Raw genomic sequence first — 19,912 nt, forward strand, 5'->3', positions numbered from 1 at the left:
TATATGTCATAATTCAATGGCACCTTGATATAGTCACCCAAAAGCAACTTCGCTCAAATGCACAATGGTGATAGCTCATGGAGTTCCCACTGTAGGCTCACACACTAGATCTTTAACCACTATGCTAAACTACTGTGCTCTTACCATGTTCTATAGCATCTCTAAAGAGCACCAGGCTCATGGGCACCACACCAGGCGTGAGGTTATAATCCTCCAGTTCGTTCTCCATATGAACCTTAAGAGCTTTAAAGTCCAACAGGTCCTCATACACATGTGGCTCCCTCAGGAAGTCACCTACAATAAAAACACACGTACAAACTGTAATTAGGGCCAGGAGTGCCCAGTGAAACACAAATTAGCAATGTGTGTATGTGTGTGTACCAAATAAAGGAGGCTGTTTGTTGGGGCAAATTGTGTGGTAGGGGACATCGAAATAAGAAGCCAGTTTTTCTGACAGAAGTCCCACAAAAGTCTCCATGTCTGCATGATCCACCAGTCGATCAGAGAAGACCCTGAAACATACACAAAACGTTATTGGTTTCTCCCTCTAACACAAGTATCTGTATGTGCAGGTCTGTGCCTGTTTGTACCTGAAGCACTCATGAATCCAGAGGCGGGTGATGCTCTGTTTGGTGTCGTGAAAGTCTTTGTGTGCTCGCAATAAACCCTGGAACACCTACATTGGAGGACATATTGAACATGGACAAAGCCTTCAGTCTAATTTCTTGTTAGGTATAAAAAAATGTGTTTGTCTGATCAAGCTCAAAAGAAATAAACTAAGTGTCCTTGCAGTCTCAGATGCTTTCAAAGCGTGTTCTGAAAAGGTGTTATTTTGTACGACCATGTACGTGTCTCTGATTAAAAGTGAGAGACAGTCTTTTTTGGTCAGTCACTCCTTTCCTCAAACACATCTGAATCTTAGGCATGCGGTCTTGAAGTGGCAAAGTGGACTGATATGTTTTGTTTCATCTTCCTGGAATCAATCAGTCTGAATAGAAGTGATATTACACTCAGATTGGGTGTACCTATACCACAATTTGCTCCTTTTCCAGATGAGAGACAATCACATATGACGCATGATGTTAAGTACCTTGGAGATGTCTCTGAGGTTGAAGAGATAATGTATTTTTGCGGGCGTGGGTAAGAAGCGGGCGGTGATGGCGTGGTAGAGCTCCAGGGTGGCTTGAGTCAGAACCCCCCCGATGGGCTTCACCTCCTCCTCAAACTCCTGCAGCTTCTGACTGATCATGGTGCCATAGATACGCTTTATCTGAGACTCCTGGAGAGAATAGAAGAGGAGAGGGAATTACAGGGGCGGATAAAACAGAAGATAAATAGAGCAGATAAGACAAAAGAGGAAAAGTGATTGGTGAATTTGATGCACAGAAACATCATATTAAACCGCCATCTGAGAAAGGAGAGTGCTTCACTTATGAGGTTTAGACATTATTGCATATTTCACTGAAGCAGGTTCAAATGGGTGGTGAGCAAGATTTTAAGAGACTGACTCAAATTTTAGTCTGTTCTTTGCACACAGCTATCATATGACTTCATAAGACTTGGAATATAGCACAAGATATTTGGACCCCTTTTATGGTGCTTTTATGATGCAGTGCTTTTATGTGCTTTTTGGAGCTTGACAGTCACAATCATCATCCTCTCATCCCTCATGCATCTCATCCCTTTTGTTTTTTACAGGAGAAAGAAAGAACTACATATGGGTGAGTAAATGATGACAGATTTTTCATTTTGGGGTGAATATACTGCTTCAAGTAAAACCGTATCCCTTTTATGTATTTATTTATATAGATATATATCAAAAGCCATTTTTTATAATGAAATGTTTAATGCAATTTTGCAACAAAAAAATTATAAAGGAATAATATGTTAAGAATGATATATTCAGAATTTAACCACTGAAATAATGTATGCAGTTTTCATTATTTTTTTAATAAAACTGTTTTCATTATTCAGAAGGTGTGACATAAAACTGAAATAAAATAGTTAATAATAACTCACTCCTAATATTATTGACTCTTTTATGATAAATTGCTTGTGTTTGTTCTTATTTGCAAGTGGCTTTAAACTAGTTTCAAACTAGGCTGCGACAAAAACAATAACTATCTGTAGTCATGTGCTTTAAAGCATGGTTTATTATTGCTTGCTATACGAGAACTGTTTTGAAATTCCTATTACTTTCTTCTTCTTATGCCTATTTTTCTGTACAGCTGGAATAAAATCCAGTTCAAACCACTTAATGTAGACACTCCATTTAAACTTGCAGATTGTTTCATCCTTGCATGTGCTATCTCAACAATATGATTAAAGTTTTCATACATCATTGCAGAGTTTTCAGTATTTTAACAACAGCTATAGCATCATCATAATATTTTAATACTGAATTGTGATTAGTCCTTTTACTTTCTAATTTATTTGCATAAAAAATGACATTTTTCTTTCCTTTTTAGTTATTTGTCAATAGCTGCTTTACACTATAAAGCTGTTATATGCTGTGCACCAACGGGAAAGCATTGCAGTCATACTTCCATCATAAGTTCATCGATTTACACGTAGTTTAGAGTCAGTCTCTACTCACTGTAGGGAATGTCATGTTGATAAGATTAAAGCGACTCTGAAGGCGTCCTGATATCTGAGTCCTCCCTCCACCAGGGGGCCCCATGGCAGCCAGCAGAAAAATGTCCTTTTAGATCAAGGCAAAAAAGAGAGAAGACATGTATTTTTATGCACATCTAAAACATAAACTCTTGTATATAAAAACTAATAAAATGCGCACACACAGTCTTACCTTGATACACTTGAGGATCTGTTTCTGGCGGTCGTACCAGAAGCCATAGTCGATCCAGAGGCGGAGCAGCTCCAGAGGAGGCTGGGAGCCAAAGTCGTCCATGGCGGGCATGTTGAGATCATCCAGGAAAACAACCATTCTTTTGCCTCCCACTGGAACATACACACCTTTAATCCTCTTCTCCACTCGAGATTCGATGATCTCCTGCACGTTATTAGAGCTAGTCTGAAAGAAAGACAGAAAAATAATGTTATGAAGACAAGAGCGTTAGCAAGTAAACCCAAAGACGATCAAATATTCAGTGAGCGTGACTGCAGATTTGTAGATTAGTGGAAAACTCTTTATTACAATAACAAATGATGATGATGATGATGATAGTTGGAGATTGATGATGATGATGGTAGAGCTCTCACCATGTGTTCTAATATTTGCTCGTCAGGTTGGGCCATCTGAGCAATGACTCAGCTCATTACAGATGTGAGAGTGGACTACTAAAATATCACTGCACACACTGATTAACCACACACACACACTCACAGAGAGTGAGAGCGCTCTGAGCATCCTGGAGGTGACTAAATATAAAAGTTATAAGCACTATGAATAAAGAATAAACACTCACACACAGAATAAAAGTTCTGTGTGTGAGTGTACAGTACTGTTCAGTTTGGGGTCTGTAAAATTTGTTTTTGTTTTTGAAAGAAATTAATACTTTATTCAGCAAGGATGCATTAAATTAATCAAAAGTGACAGTAAATACATTTATAAAAGAATGGTATATAAAATAAATGCTGTTCATTTGAACTTTCTATCAAAGAATCCTTAAAAAATGTATCACAGTTTCCATAGAAACTGTTTTCAATATTGATAATAAGAAGAAATGTTTCTTGAATGCCAAATCAGCATTTTAGAATGATTTCTGAAGAATCATGTGACACTGAAGACTGGAGTATTCAGCTTTGCCATCACAGGAATCAATTACAGTTTACAATACATTAAAATAGAAAACAATTTTAAATTATAATACTATTTCATAATATTACTGTTTCTACTATATTTTTTGGTCAAATGAATGCACCCCTGATGAGCAAACATAAACTTAAAAAAATAATAATAATAAATACAAAATCTTACCAACCTCAAACTCTTAAAAGTAATAATACACTTCATTTTTGTTCTCTGGAGATATTTTTATTCTAAGCACCAGAACTCATAACTATTTTAATATGTCAGTCTTTTATGCTACGAAATATTCTTAACAAAACTAAAATGACCTATTATTCATTCATTATTACTCATTCTTTTATTCAACCCAAATTACAGCTCACTTATAACAGGAGCAGTCCCCCTGGAGACACCTGGTGATGGTTCATGAATAGCCATTTTCAACGTTTCTTCTTTCAGTCCAATCTTTCAACCTTAACTTTTGCTTCTCAAATATCTTTTCCTGAAGATACTTATATATTATATATTTTATTGATTTATTTTTTGAGATCATCCTTGGGATTTATCAAGTGCTTCTACTGAGATCAAAATTCACCTTATTACTAATACTAAAAGTGTTTCTCATCACCTGTGAGGACATGTTGATGGTGAGCATGGCCCACGTGACTGAGTCCAGGCTCTGCAGGACATTCTGGGCCACTGAAGTCTTTCCTGTCCCCACTGGACCCGTCAGGAGCACAGGGTGCTGAGTGGACACCAGAGCCTTGACCAGATAATGATAGCGCACAGTGTCCACTGTGGGGACCATGATCTTATAGAACGGAGCGCTGCAGAGAGACAGATGATAATTAAAAAGACGCCAGAAAGAAAGTTGAAAAGTGGGACGGCTAAGAATGAGACATGCTTTAAAAAGAGGACAAAAATGAAGAAAAAAAGTAGAATACAGAGCAAGAGAGAGAGAAAGAAAGAGCAAAAATGGGTGGGAGGAAATAGAGTTGAGAGAGCAGAATGAATGAGAATACCGAGGAGGAAGAGGAGGTGAAAAGTCTTGATTGAAAGCCTGAAAATTGAAAGATGTAGCGAGACATTTCAAATGAACAGAGGGATAAAAAAAGAGTCAGGTAAGAAAAAAAAAGGAAAAATGGACAGCCGACAAAAAGGGAGCAAAGAGAGCCAAGAGGACAAAGGACAATGAAGGGGAAAGAGTTGGACTGACATGACAAATGAGAGCAGGGGAGAGAAGAGAGAGATGAAGAAGGATGAAAAAGATGAGAAATATGAATAGACGGGGAATTCAGAAGTCTGGGAGGGAGCCAGGCGAGGGGCCTTTGACTGAGCCCGTAGGCGGCTGGCAGAGACCCCTGAATAGGGGGAGGATGGGGGCACACACACACACACATCTCACTTGGAGGCGTAGCGCCAGCCTTTGGGCAGCTTGTCCTCAAATGACGCCCACGTTTTGTTCTTGGTGTCCACGTAGTATTCGTAGATGGTGTCCTGAGGTTTAACACAAGGTGATTATTTCTCTAGTAATATATTTGTTTCTGTAGGCAAAAAGGCTTGAACATTTATTCTAGATCCAGAGCATCAGTACTTTTCATGTAACATTAGCATGTGTGAGTATGTGCGTGCATACATTTACATTAATTACACAAGCATGTTATCTATTTCACACTGTATGTAGACTACTGTGCCCCCAAAAAGTATTTGGATACTTAAAAACGTGTGAACTAGATAACAAAAAATGAAATGACTTCACATGTATTTAAGTCAATATTTTGCAATTCTATTTGGTGACATTAATGGCACAGAAATTACACACTTCATACACATTTTGGCCCACTGTATACCTTGTTAGGGAAAGTTCCCTCTATTTCCCGCAGGAAGTTGTCAATCTTCTTGCGTCCATCTTCATCTACGGAGGCGCACACAGACCATATGAGACTGAAGATGAACCAGAGCTCCACCATACGGCCAAAGTTTTCAGAGTCCGCTGGGTTCACCTGACCAGCCAGAGAGAGTTAGGGCCAGTTTTACTAACAGCTTTTACAGCTTTTTACGCCAGCGCAAACCATCTTTTGGTGTTAAAATAGTACTGTCAGGTTTTACTAAAGACACGCAGTGAAGAATTAGCGCTGAAAAGTGCTTTTAAAGAACTAGTTTACCCATTAATAAAAATCTCATGTCATTCTAAATGTTTTAGTAATACACTGATGTTCCATGAATGATGGTCAGTTGCAATATTAGCTGTACACATCAAAGAAGTGAAAGTGTTCTGACCCCGTTCTCTCGAGTGGCCAGCGAGTTGTAGAGCCTACAGAGCGACGCCACTCCGTTCAGTTCAGTGATGGGCACCAGCTCCTTACAGTGAGTCTTCTTAAAGGTGAGGGTCTTGTCTATGTGGCGGTCAAACAGCTGCCTGAGATGATCCATTTCAACCTGAGAGCGAAAGAGAGAGAGATATGTAGCATTTTGCCAAATGTATAACACGATGCTTCACATTGTGTCCCAAACCTTCTGCCGTTTTTCCATCCAGGACTGAACATAAGGCTTCCAGGTCAAATCAGAGTAGTCGTTGTAAACCATTCCACAGCGAGACACAGTAGCAGGAGATGCCACAGCTAGATCCTCCACTTCAAACAATAATGAGACCTGCAACACACTCTCTCATTAATGTTTAAACCCAACCAAATAAGCACAGAACTGTCACTGAGCTGAAAAGTGAATCTCACGAAACCTGTCAAGAACATGACAGCATCCCATTTCACACTAAAACAAAATAAATAATTAAGAAATGTCATTTTGCATACAGTATATGAAAAGAAATCTATTTTAGGGCCATTAGGATTATTTTATGTATTGCGAAAAAATTTTCTATGACATTTAAGCTGATTTTCCCACCTAAATTCTAATATTAATAAATTGGTAACACTTTACAATAAGGTTCATTAGTTCACATTAGTTAACTACATTAGTTAACATGAACTAACAATGGACAATACTTCTACAGCATTTATTAATCTTAGTGAATGTTAATTTCAGCATTTACTAATGCATTATTAAAATCACGAGTTGTGCTTGTTAACATTAGTTAATGCACTGTGAACTAACATGAACAAACAATATAAACAACTCTATTTTTATTAACTAACATTAACAAAGACATAAATAATGTAATAAATGTATTGTTCATTGTTTGTTCATATTAGTTAATACATTAACTAATGTTAACAAATGACACCTTATTGTAAAGTGTTACCAATAAATTAATAATCATCATCATCATCACTATAATAGAAAAATATAATTGTATGTAAATAGAGTGGTGGAACTATGATGTCACTTTCTAGGCAAAAACCCGGAAGCGATCTTAGCACTTCCGGTTCCATCGTCCCAGAGTCAATGGGTTTTCTGAATGGGAGTTTGATTAAATCCCCTAAAATAAGGTCGAATGGATGGAAGATGGAAGATGCTCGTTTTATCGCTTTCCTACTGATATGGAGACTCTGGGGTCGCACCATAAGATAAACTCATATTACGATTATTCCATGTAAACACCACATTTATCGGCTTTAACTTTAACGATGCATAGCGCTTAAAGCCACATTAAAATTAAATGATTACGGCCACATGAAGCTGTTATAGATTGAGGATTTTCTAGAAGCAAGGATAAAATAACATTATGTGTACCCTACCTAACAAAATGATAGCTGAAATGTGGTACTTTATTCACTAAAATAAGTTTAATCTTACCATATCCAAAAACTCGCTCACTCTGCTGTTATTTAATAGATTAAATGCACTAGAATTTTATTGAATAGTACGTGGAGACACGTTTTTAATTAAAATATTCATATTAATCAAGGATTTATCGACTTTTAATGCACCTTATTTCAAAAAGTACAGAAACACATGCATTCATGTGTCCTTTAGTTATGATTATTTCATTTATTCACTATACTATTTATTACTAATGTCTCATTTCAGTTTTAGTTCGGCTCTAGTTTTGTATTTATTCCATTAATTATTTTTATGAAAAGGTTCATGTAGCATGGATTAAAATTCATCCACAGAGTAAATCCTTTTCACTAAACATGATAAAAATAAGTTTGAAAAAATTGTGGGGAGCGTGGTGGTGGTGACGTTGAAGGCGAGCAACCGTGGTGCTGTAGTTCGTTTATAGCCTAAGTTTAGCTTTTATTTGGGCTTCAAAAATTCATAAAAGTTATATTATTTTGTGAAGATTATCTCGATGGACAAAAAGTGTAAGTTTCATGAACTATGATTGAACACAGAGCTTATTTTTTGCGATAATCCAAAAGTCTATGGAAAAATCCTATTGGCTTTTTGTCGAGGGAACCAGTGTGCTAACAGCCGATCCGCCTACAAAGTGACGTCATAGTTCCCCCACTCTATTAATTATTAAATAAAAAAGTAAAATTGTACAGCATAAGTGCATTACAGAGATTTAATTTTTCATTACAGGAACATTTTTTTTTAGTATTATAGCAATGCATAATTGTAATGAGATTTTAGGGAGAAAATATGCTTGTCATAAAAATAATGTCAGTATGCAAAACAATTTAATAGTTTTTAAAAATAAGCTTCCTTTTCTTGATGCAAAATACACTACCATTCAAAAGTATGGGTTTGTTAAGATTTATTTATTTATTTTAGCTTTTGAAAGTTTTTTTTTGAGTCTCACCTTGTCTGCATTTATTTAAGCAGCAATACTGTAAAATGTTATTACAATAAAATAATAGAATAAACCTTTATTTATACTTTATCCATTTAAAGTGTCCTTGCTAAATAAAATTATTAATTTATTAAAAAATTAAAAATTCTTACTGAACCCAAACCTTTGAATAATGGCTTTTTTTCATATGCCTTAGGCATTTCTTCACGAGATTCACCCAATAACTGATGAAAAAGGTTATAAGTGAAGGAAATACTAAATAGTACTCTGTAGTACCCTGATGGGTTAGTGAGGTGAAGTGCAAGGTATCAGGTCTGGAATCAGAAATGAAATAACCCTGGGCGGGCAGCATTAGAGGTTTTAGTGTGTGCCGAGTATCGTATGGCACCGGTACCTGTTCAGGCATGGAGATTCTCTCTCCGTTGATGAGTGTGAGAACTTTGTTGTCATCCATTACAGAGTTCATGCTCTCGATCCACAGCGTGTCCACTGGCCCGTCAAACACAATCCACTTCTCATCAGGCTTCTCATCTTAGTTCGGCCACACACACACACACACACAGAATGAATGTGAATTTCCTAATACACCCTGGATCTCTTTGTCTCTCTATTTTTCATTTTCCCTTTCTCTTCTTCTCTCTGTCAGTCTCATTTCCCTACTTTGGTTTCACAGACACCAGAGAGACTTGCAGGCAATTGTGGTGAAGCCTCTAATTGATCATTTATCTTTTCCTGTCCCTTTATCAGCCCATGTGTGTCTCATTTACTGAACTCAAAACAATAAAACACAAACACGGCACACAGCCCATCTGTCTTATACACACACATACAAACGCGCCCTGTCTGGAAGCAGCAGGCTTGCTGGCTGCCTGGGTAAGCGAATAACACCAGACCTGTCACACACAGCTACAGGAAGTGTCACATCTCCTCTGGGCCATCTTCCCTCTCTGAACAGGGAGGAGGGGACACAGGCAACAGATACAAGCCGCATTGAGCCACTGCAAACCGTGAGCTTACATTCAAAATGATTTCAGAAAAGCATTCACACACACATATCAAACAACAGCTTAAAGGGATAGTTCATCCATAAATTAAAATATTGTCATCATTTACTCATCTACATGTCGTTTTAAACCCAAAAGACAAAAAATAAATGCCAAGTTCTGTCATGAAACTATAGATGGCGCAGGCTGATAGGTCCTCAACACAAATCAATGATATTCACAGTGTTAAACTACTTGGCACAAGCTGATTGGTTCATGTTGCATATGCAGCTAATGAGCTTGCTGCTTTACATTTAAATGGCTGTTTAGCATTTAACAGAGCATTTCACAGCACACTTTCAGAGTTCCTCTGAAACCCTCCACCTTCACCAGCTCCACCTGTATAGATCTGCTATGGGTTATTTTATATGCTATTTGAGGAGCAGATGTATTCTTAAATACTCACAGCACCATATCGGCATATGTACTGGCAGTAGCAAGGTCTTGTACTTGCTTTGCTTTGCAGCAGCAATAAGCAACAACAGCAATAAGCAGCAGCAGCAGCAATTTAGCAGCGTAGCAAATCTATTCCTCCAAGACCAAAAACATTAACATTGTCACATCCATTACCATGCTAAAATCCTCCGAGGGTTGTCATGATAGAAATGAAGATATATTTAACAACCTGAGACTTCTGTCTCTCTATTTAAAGTCCATTCCACCTAAACTTTTACAGTACATGCAACATTGTAACAGAAATATAAATGATGACAGAACTTTCATTTTTGGGTAACCTATACCTTTAAAGGGATAAACCTACCACAAAGTAAAATTCTGTCATCATTTACTCACCCTCATGTTGTTCCAAATGTGACTTCCTTTCTTCTGCGGAATGTAAAAGAAGATATTTTGAAGAATGCTGGTAACCAAACTGTTTCAGTTTCCCATTTACTTACACTTTATGAACAAAAAATGCAGTGGAAGTCAATGGTAACCAAAACTATTGGGCACCCAACATTCTTCAAAATATCTATTTTTGGTTTCTAGAAAGAAACGCATACAGGTTTGAAACAAATTATGACAGATTTTACATTTTTGGGTGAACTGTTCCTCTAAGATCAGTTTAAGACCCCTACTGATACTTGGGATAGAAAAGAAACTGAAGGAGCCCCTTAAAAATAGAGAAAAAATTGGGCTGCAAAAAGAACAATCACTTTTGATTGGACTGATCACTGGCAGGAGAATGGTTGCGAATTGAGTCTTCTTCTTGGTCAGCATGGTCACAGAGTTCAGGACTGATAGGCAACTCCTGTCTGTGTGATGGAAAGAGTTTAATGTATACAGTATAAGGGCTACAGACAAAATGGCTCTACAAATTAGGTTAAAAGTATGAGGAAGAAGTTAGGCACAAACTAAAGGAAAATTTAATTGCAGGGGAAGCAGGAGAAAAAGAGAGTTCTAAGCAAAATTAAATAAACAAACAGCCTGAGGTGTTCAAATCAGCTATTGAGATCAGAATCCATTAGATCTCTGCATTACCGCACAAGAGCTTCAAGACAAAACGACCACATTAAAAAGCAAATGCACTAGAGCTAAATGTACTAATTCCAGTCTGCTCTCCAAAACCTATTCAATATGGCTCTTGAAGGGGGAATGAATTTATCCGTAATAATGACTAAAGCATTTGTGTGGGAGGTAACTAGGGAAGGCTGTTTTGTAGTAATCAATACCAGACTCTTAGAATTCCTGAAAAAGCACACAATCTCCTGAGTAGAAGTAAAAATGACTTTTTAATACCAAAATTACAGCACATCTGATTATACTTCTAACATTCACTGAAATTAATATCAAACAAAAAATGTTGCCATAACTTTATAAAAGCCTTACATTCTATCTGCTGTTTGACATTAAAAATTATGACATTATTGCATAACTGTCTGGAATATTTGATCCTGACTGATTGATCGTTGCACTCTGAAGTCAAAATTTTTGTATAATGGCCGCTAAACTGCATTGTCCATCGGCCCAACCAATTTCCGACATCACTCTTTGACTTCAACTCAGACTCAATATTCCAACTAAAATCTATATTCCATGTCCATTCATTAATTTATCTGGTAAGGAACCGTTTAATAACAGCTGACTGCACATTGTCTTATAATTCTAATTTTAAGTATTGAAGGGGTTAATTCACAATAAATTTATTGTTGACAGAAAGCATGAACTAAATGAAAATATTTGAATAAAATTACAGCTATAAAAGAAAAACAAAATCCCTGCAGCATAGAGAGTTGTTGCTTGAGCCTAGAATTTTCAAACCACTTTCAATCAGCATCTGTAGTTTCTGGTATCACTCAGTTTGGCTCAGACCTGCTTCTGATTCAGGATCACAGCAAAAGTTGGACCTACTAGAACAATACTGACAGACTGGACCATTTACCCTGGCAGTAAACCTAAAATTAAAAACTCGAATATTGACCTTTAAGATCCAGATGTACGTGCATGAAAAACATATTCATATCCAATTATATCACACATTCATCAAAGTACAATTAGGCCTGAAACTCAGGTCCACAGGCAACATCAACCCTGCGGTGAAAGAATTGAGAAGAATGGCTCACAGGGCCCACTGTGTCGTAAAAAGGCAATGTCCTGTTGAGATTTCAATTAAACTGAGGCTGAAAATATTAGAATCAGTAATTGAGGCCATTGCTTTTTATGGCAGCGAGGTGTGTGGTCCACTAACAAACCAAGAACTCGCCAAATAGGAAAAACACCCAACTGAGACCTTGCTTGTTGAATTCTGTAAAAAAATAAAATAAAATAAAAAAAGTAAATGGAACTCCAGAAAGAATGCATGCAGGGTATAATTAGGCTGATATCCATTAACTATGATGACACAAAACAGGCAATTAAACTCTGAAACCATTTAGAACTTTACATACCAGTATAAAATCCTGTAAATTCAAGAGTTTAGCAAAACAAGTCTCTCACTACAGACTGAGGTTCAAGAGCAGAATAATCCTGTGATTGGACTAAACCACACTAGAACACAAATGAAATGTGATTAAAATAAACACACTGGGAAACCTAAACAAATGCAAAGCTATCTGGCCCAGAAATGTACACCTGTCCTCTGTGAAAAATGGGAATCATCTTGACCAGGTCCACACTCAGCAAACAACCCAGCAACAGGAACAAACGGGCTGAAAACATGGCAAAATAAACCAAACCAAACAAAACTCAGCTAGAGCTGTATTTCACGTTGACTCAATACACAAAGTTCAATGAAAACAGAAAAAGTATTTACAAATATCACAATTTAACAACTAAACAACAAAAAGAATGCTGGGTAGAGGCAGCACAATATTTGCCACTGTATGAGGAACAGTAGGTAAGCAACCCAATGACAGATTTTTCATTTTTGGGTAAAATACTATACCTTTAATAAATTTTTTTAATGAAAAAAATGAGACTCCGTAATAAACACTTGTGTCCTAATTGTTTTATATAAGCATTAAGGCACTCGAGGCTGTGCTGTATTATTCACAATTTAGCAGTCTGTTGTACCTTACTGCTTAATTAAAATGTTCTCCTTTTTATTTTGTATTTTTCCTTTTAATACTCACTGACTCATTCTCATTGGCAAATGCACCATTACTTGTCATGCCAATGAAGCCCATTGAAACATTCAAAGGGAAAGAGAGGGAGGAAGGGACTGCAGAAGTCCAGAGAGAAACACAAGCATCCGGGGAAAGGCACATTTTTGGCTCTGTCAGACAGTTTCAAAAGAACAATGCAGTGCACACACACAAACTCCAATGTTAACCATCAGAGACCCACTGTAGTAATACTTTTTTTTTCCATTCGTGCAAAAGTCAGCTCTGTAAAATCATGTTCAACTTAGCCTAATAACACTCTTAAGAAGTATGTATTGAAGATTCAACAATCTATTTTAGAGAGAACACTTCTATATTAAGCTGTAGAGACAGAGATGAAGTGAGAGACAGGGAACATCAAAAAGACCAGATCAGTGTGACAGCAGCTACAAATGAAAAAACACAGAGATACACTACAATAAAGAACAAAAATGACACACTATTTTAATATAATTAATTAAAATAATAAAAATTGATATTTTTGAGAGACACGACAACCAAAGACGTAACTCTGCATGAGTACATAGACCAATAATTAAGAAATATCAGAATAACAACGCATCCTTTGTGAACGACTTGAGAGTCTACTTCGGACAGATTGACAAACTTCATATTGGACTGCACACAGAAAACGAGTACAAAAACTGACAAAACACACACACAAGTGCCTCCAATCCCTGCTGTTTTAGCTGTATAGTGATCAAAGAGAAAGGCTGGAAAAAACAAGCTCTGTGATTTCCTGTGATACTCAAGAGACTGGCAGAGAGACAGAGAGGGTTTGTGGAAAGAGACCAGGCTGGACGGGATGGCAAAAAGAAAACAAATCAGCAAACTTTTCTACAACCATTTTCACTCGTTCTTTGCCTCTTTCTTTCTCTCTTCTGTGTTTTTTTTTTTTTGTCACATCAGGATTCATTGACTCATTATCTTTCCTCTGTCTCTGTCAGTGCTTCAGCTGACATCGCACCTGCTATCTGTGACTGCTATTTCGGTCAGCAAATTTCTAAACTTATTAGCTTACCTTAAAGCCACCATGAAACCACATTCACAGCCTTTTACTTATGTAATGTGTCACTCAGAAATAAATTTAATGAGAAAATAAATTATTTTATCCAACATGAATTGAAAGTGGGCATCCTATATGAAAAACTATGAAAGATCTAAATGCAAGACCTATTTCTACTGTTATTTGCAATTATCGCTGTAACCTTTACTGAATGAATGTTGACCAGCATTAAACTACTGTGTTAACCGGAATCTGAGAGGCTAGTATGTACATCAGTGGCCAAAAACTATGCACCTCCACAGCCCCATCAGTAAGACCACACCAGAAATGTGTTTCTTTAAACTTCAATTAAACTGGTAATCATTCAGCATTATGATTAATATCATTAAAGTGTGTATTATTACAATGATACTCTTTCAAACTAAAAACAAATCAATACTAAGGCTGTAAAACAGACTCACCAAGTAGCTTCCTCTCCCTTTAATGAGACACCTGAACTTGTTTTTCTTTAACAAGTTTTGACAGTTCTGGAGGCAAATGTATTTGACGTTGTATTGATGTGAAGAAGAGAGAAGTGCAAGAGTAACGATTAAAGTGCACTGCTGCAGAAATCTACAGCAGACTGCTGTCTTTATATGCACATATATTTGACTACGAGTGTGATTCAAACAAATGGCTGAATCCAAATGTTACACAATATTTTGTTTCCTACCTTTAAACTCAAGTTAAGTTGACATTTACACAGCTTACACATGGTACACATAAACACACACACACACACACACACACACACAAAAACTATAAATTTAACAAATTAAATCAAAACAAAACAAAAAACCATACCTGCACAGGCTGTCCTCATAAGCGAGGAGAGGACGCCGTCTGTCCACTCATTGGTGGAGAGGTTGTATTCTCCATACAGCTCTCCCAGGCTCACTGCCTTGGGGTTTAGTGGACACTCCTAAAGAGTCATGAGCAAAGTTCAAAGGTCAGAGTTCAAAGAAAGAGAGAATGACTCAACTTCAGGAGAGGAATCAAATAGAGATGGAATCATACATTGATGAGACACTGATACACAGGAGACTCAAGGGTGTGTGTGTGTGTGTGTGTGTGTGTTATATGGAGTGGAGGTAATGAGGAAACAGGGTGAGGTGATGTTTGCATGGAGAGTTAGAGATAGACACCAGAAATAGATATGCAAAGAGGGGGGTTGAGTCAGATATGAAAGAGTGAGGAGACAGGCATCGAGAGATGGAGAGACAGAAGGAAGGAGGGAGAAATAAAGGGAGGATGCAAATAGAAATGGCAGCTGGAAGATGGACCCCCAAAAATGTAAAGAATTACACACACTAGGCAGAAAGTATCTAGAGACGTTAACCAACAGAGACTTAGACTCACACACACTCATATGCTAACACTAGGACACCAAACCCACAAAGACACACAGTCACCACAGGTACCCAAACCCACAGAGAATTAGACAGTGACAGGGACAGAGGCAAAAACACTGGAGGGAAAGAGAGAGAATTAGGCTATGTTCAGAATGGAACACTACCTTACTACTTACTGAATCCTACACTGTATGTAGTGTACTCTTACTACAATTTTACAAATAGTACATAAAAAGGTTATGGAATAAGTTAAGGATAGAATACTAGTGTAGTCCTAACTGCATACTACTCTCATACTTCCTAAAAATGAGAAACATAATGCAATAATTCAGAATATGTTTGGAATGGAAAAGATTGTAACAGAACATATTATGCAATAGTATCATCCATTGTCACATGACTTTCAGTGAGTGCAATACAGTGGTCATTAAATCAGCATATTAGAATGATTTCTGAAGGATCATGTGACACCGAAGATCATTTAAAAAACTGGCTGATGAAAATTCAGCTTCGCATGACAGGAATAAATTATATCTTGAAGTATATTAAAATAGAAAATTGTTATTTTAAATTGCAATAATATTTTGCAATACTACTGGTTTTTCCTTATTTTTCATAAAATAAATTCAGCCTTGATGAGCAACATTAAAAAGCTTACTGATCTCAAACTTTTGAACAGCAGTATATATATCACAGGAATAATAAAAAAAAAAATTACAATATACTACATTTTAAAATACATTAAAATAGAAAAAAGTTATTTGAAATCTATCAATGATATTTATTTTTATTTATATTTTATATCAAATAAATCCAGCAATGGTTTGTAGCCAAAAAGCCTTTAAAATTTTTCAAAAATCTTACCGACCCCCAAATATTTAATGGTAGTATATATAATAAACAAACACATTTGTCATATGTTAGGTGATAACTGGAAGCCACTTATTCAAGATTATGTGACAATAATGTACTCTTTTTCTTTTTTTAAATCTGATTTTGTTTTGTTTCCTCACCTTTTTATATAGAACTTCATACAATACAGATTGTTTCAAAGCAGCTTTACAGGGATAAACAGGAAAATAATGATTCAGTGATGACATATTAATTCTGCTGTAAAGAAACTCATTGTTCAGCTGTTCTCAACATTTTGTAATGGGTAATGTGCTATTCTCAATACTAAAAAAAATTAATATGCTGTCACCTGACCTCATTATGTTAAATGTTTAATTTAGCAAGTACAGTGTTCCCCATTTCTCGTCCCAGCAGAGGTTAGTTTCAACTCTAATTAAACCCACCTGAACAAACTAATCAAGGTCTTTAGGGTTCCTTGAAAATTGCAGCCAGGTGTGTTGGAACATGGCTGGAACTAAACTCAGTAAGAGTAGTATACTATTCCTAGCATGTTATAGAGTGCAGTACAAAAGGGGGAAATTTGGATGGCATCTAAACAGAGAAACAAGAGACTTTGACAACATCAACAAAGCATAAAAACAGTCTGTCAGACCTCACCTGCCTCTCTCTCGCACACACACACACACACACACACACTCCAGGAACATCATTAAAGAAGGAAAACCTGAGAAACACATATTCCCCCACCCCTACCCCACTCTTCTATTTTTACCCACATCAGGATGAGACACGTGAAAAGGGTTACAAAGAATGAAGGAGATGAGGAAAAACAACAGAAGTGAAAACAAAAAAGATCAGAACAAACATGAACGCTAAACACACGGTTTTAGACATGAGGAGTCTCAGCCGACTGGGTGAAAAGACGACTGTGTTAAAAGCACAGCGTGGAGTGGCGCTCCTTTAGCCGCAGCCAAACCAACTGTGAAAAGAAAGAGATCATAAGCTGCGGCAATTAGTGCTAGCTGCCGTCTTGACTACGCCATCATTTTCAAAACACCCACGAGTGAGCCGAGAGTCTGTCAGGGGGGCTTTTAATGAGTGTTAAGTCCTTGTTGCCACATGTTCTCTAAACAGCGAAGAGTGTTTAAGGGAAACACTGTTGTCTTGGTGGTAAATGTATCGGGTGCTGAATAAGCGTGGCCGCTGACGGCGGTTCATTTTCATGGTAATGAGGGATAGAAGGTTGGCGTAGCCTTTTAGGCTCTAGAACAGCTGCTGCAAAGACATTTGTTTCAGAGGCAAGCTCTTTGCCCTTAAAACTACTCATGAATGGAAACAACTCATTTCGATAAAGCTAACGGGGCCGCTTTGTTATTGAGGAACCTTGCGTTGACCTGTTGCCCTTTAGACAACGTGAAAAGCAAGACTGCTAGCTGTTGATCCAGAGAAAGGATGGAGAGACAGAGGTTGAGATAAAGGAGAAGGTCTTACACGTATGATGTTGAATTCCGATTCTCCCTTGCGGTGCAGGGTGCTGAGTGCGTTTTGAAGGGTTCTCCATGTGACCGTCTTGCCGCTGCCCGTCTTCCCCACGATCATCGAGGAGTGTCGGGAGTTTTTGGTCTCGTACAGTTGAATTACCTTGGTCACGGTGAAGGGGGTCACCTGGAGACCGTTCTGTCGAAGTTCTGCCTCTATAGCTTCTTTCAGCTGGCGATAAAAAGAAAGAAAATTTTTACAAGTTCTTATAACCAAATGTGTGCTAATTGCTTCATAACATTGCATAAACTCTTTCGAAGTTGGAAAAAACATCCCTTCGGTGGAGGTGAATCACACTGAAGCACTAAAGACAAATGAACTGGCAAGAGGTGGGCGGCCATCTTAATAAAAACACCCGCTGATACTGCACCCCTGAGTGAAGTCGCACCAACCAGAACTGCTCCAGGGGCACTAAAGCAGCCATGCTAAACTCTCAGGTTAATTTAATCTCCCTCTCTAAGTTCTCTCTCGACTCGTTAAACAGATGGAGAGGAGGAATAAAGGGAACGGCTCTGAGGCGTTTGTGCTGGAGTAAGGTGGAGATGAAGATGCAGGATGGGTAATATAAAACAGCAATAAAAACACTGTATGATGTGCATGAGTGGAGGCAGAACAGGAGAAATACAGTACTACTTTTTGTCTATGTGTGTGTGTATCACACTCTGCCTTCAATTTTGTCCTTGTCGCATTTGATTGCGGAAGAAGCAGGAAGCAGCTGTGCAGACGTTCTGAGGTATCTGCCTTATTTCTCCAAACCTTTTCCGCAAACACCATAAACTCTTCCTCAGAAAGAGCATTTCTCTCTTAGACAGTGTGTATTCAGCAGAACAGCTTTAAACACTCCATAATTCATGTGACTTTTAGAATCTTTTGCCATTTTTTTTTACAAAGTAAACTGTGTATTTGGACAATGCATTAATCACAACAGTCAAAACAACAGAAGGCAGTTTAGTAAGAGGTTTAGCCAAGTTTTGAAGTTCTTGAAGATGGTTATCAAGTATTTTGATAATCATATATATCAAATACACCTCATAAAAGTTTTGGCTTTCCATTATTCTCTACTTCTTACCTACAGTTATAGTACAGTTTGTATTAGAAGAGAAATCCCTGAAAGCCTTGGAGTCAAACACTGCTCTACAACCAGCCAACAGACCAGGATGACCAGTATGGGAGACCAGCTAAGACAAGTAAACCCACCTAGACTGGGAAGCAGGGAGTGCGGAGAAAACTATAAGTAGGCCATTTCTAGGTGGACTTCTTGAGTTAGAGTTACTGGCACAGAAATTACACACTGCACTTTAAAGACACAAAGTTAAACAGGGATCTCTATAACTCTCCAGCTCACAGATCAGACTGTCTGGGCTTTAAAACAGCAACCTTTGCGGTGCTTGTCAGGATATTTATCCACTAAGCTCCCTCTAACACCTTTGCATTGGCCTTTATCTGTATTAAAGAAGTGGACTGTGTGAATTGTGTACAGACAGGGCAGGAAAATATCCTCAGGCTTTAATGGATCTTTTGAAAGGTGGTACAATGAGAGAGAGCCTGTGTGAGAGCTGTTCTCTGAAAAAATAAGATGGGTGTAATAAAAAACACAAAAAATATGCTTTTAAGGACTGTGAGTCAGAGCACACATTCATACACAAATACTTTCAGTTGGTTTATGAGTCCATTATGAGGCCAGATGCACGGTGGGACAGGCTACCTTTCCGTAGTCAATAGTGGGTGTCTCCACGGCAGGGAAAAGATCCTGGATGATCCCATTAAACAGTGGCAGATCGATGGAGGATAGTTTAGCGATGTTCATGTCCTTCATAGACATCAGCAGGATCTGAGGTCAAAGGGTAAGAAGAAAAAAAATATTATGTTAAACTAGCTAAGCAAAGGAGTACATCTTCAAAGCTAAGGCAGGCTAGCTTCACTTGACCAAATGTCAACCTTAATTTATGGGCAGGAAACTGTGAAACGGGCCACAGATACATCTGAAAACCCTTCTTGCTCTTCGGCTATCAAAAGCGGTAGCCTTACTGCTTCCGAA

At 37.7% G+C, this 19,912-nt stretch overlaps 1 protein-coding gene across 1 annotated transcript in view; it reads right to left on the reverse strand.

Moving 5' to 3' along the window:
• Positions 1-19,912, reverse strand: part of dnah2 (dynein, axonemal, heavy chain 2) — a 135,366-nt gene that overhangs the window by 34,116 nt on the left and 81,338 nt on the right. The window contains 15 exon segments of the mRNA XM_058781820.1: positions 145-294; positions 382-512; positions 591-676; positions 1,091-1,279; positions 2,597-2,701; positions 2,807-3,031; positions 4,377-4,575; positions 5,154-5,245; positions 5,599-5,751; positions 6,029-6,187; positions 6,263-6,400; positions 8,839-8,975; positions 14,936-15,053; positions 17,827-18,045; positions 19,580-19,705. Of these exon segments, the coding sequence (XP_058637803.1) occupies positions 145-294; positions 382-512; positions 591-676; positions 1,091-1,279; positions 2,597-2,701; positions 2,807-3,031; positions 4,377-4,575; positions 5,154-5,245; positions 5,599-5,751; positions 6,029-6,187; positions 6,263-6,400; positions 8,839-8,975; positions 14,936-15,053; positions 17,827-18,045; positions 19,580-19,705 (2,227 nt within the window).

This window comes from Onychostoma macrolepis, chromosome 07 (genome assembly GCF_012432095.1).
Source record: "Onychostoma macrolepis isolate SWU-2019 chromosome 07, ASM1243209v1, whole genome shotgun sequence".
Taxonomy (NCBI): Eukaryota; Metazoa; Chordata; class Actinopteri; order Cypriniformes; family Cyprinidae; genus Onychostoma; species Onychostoma macrolepis.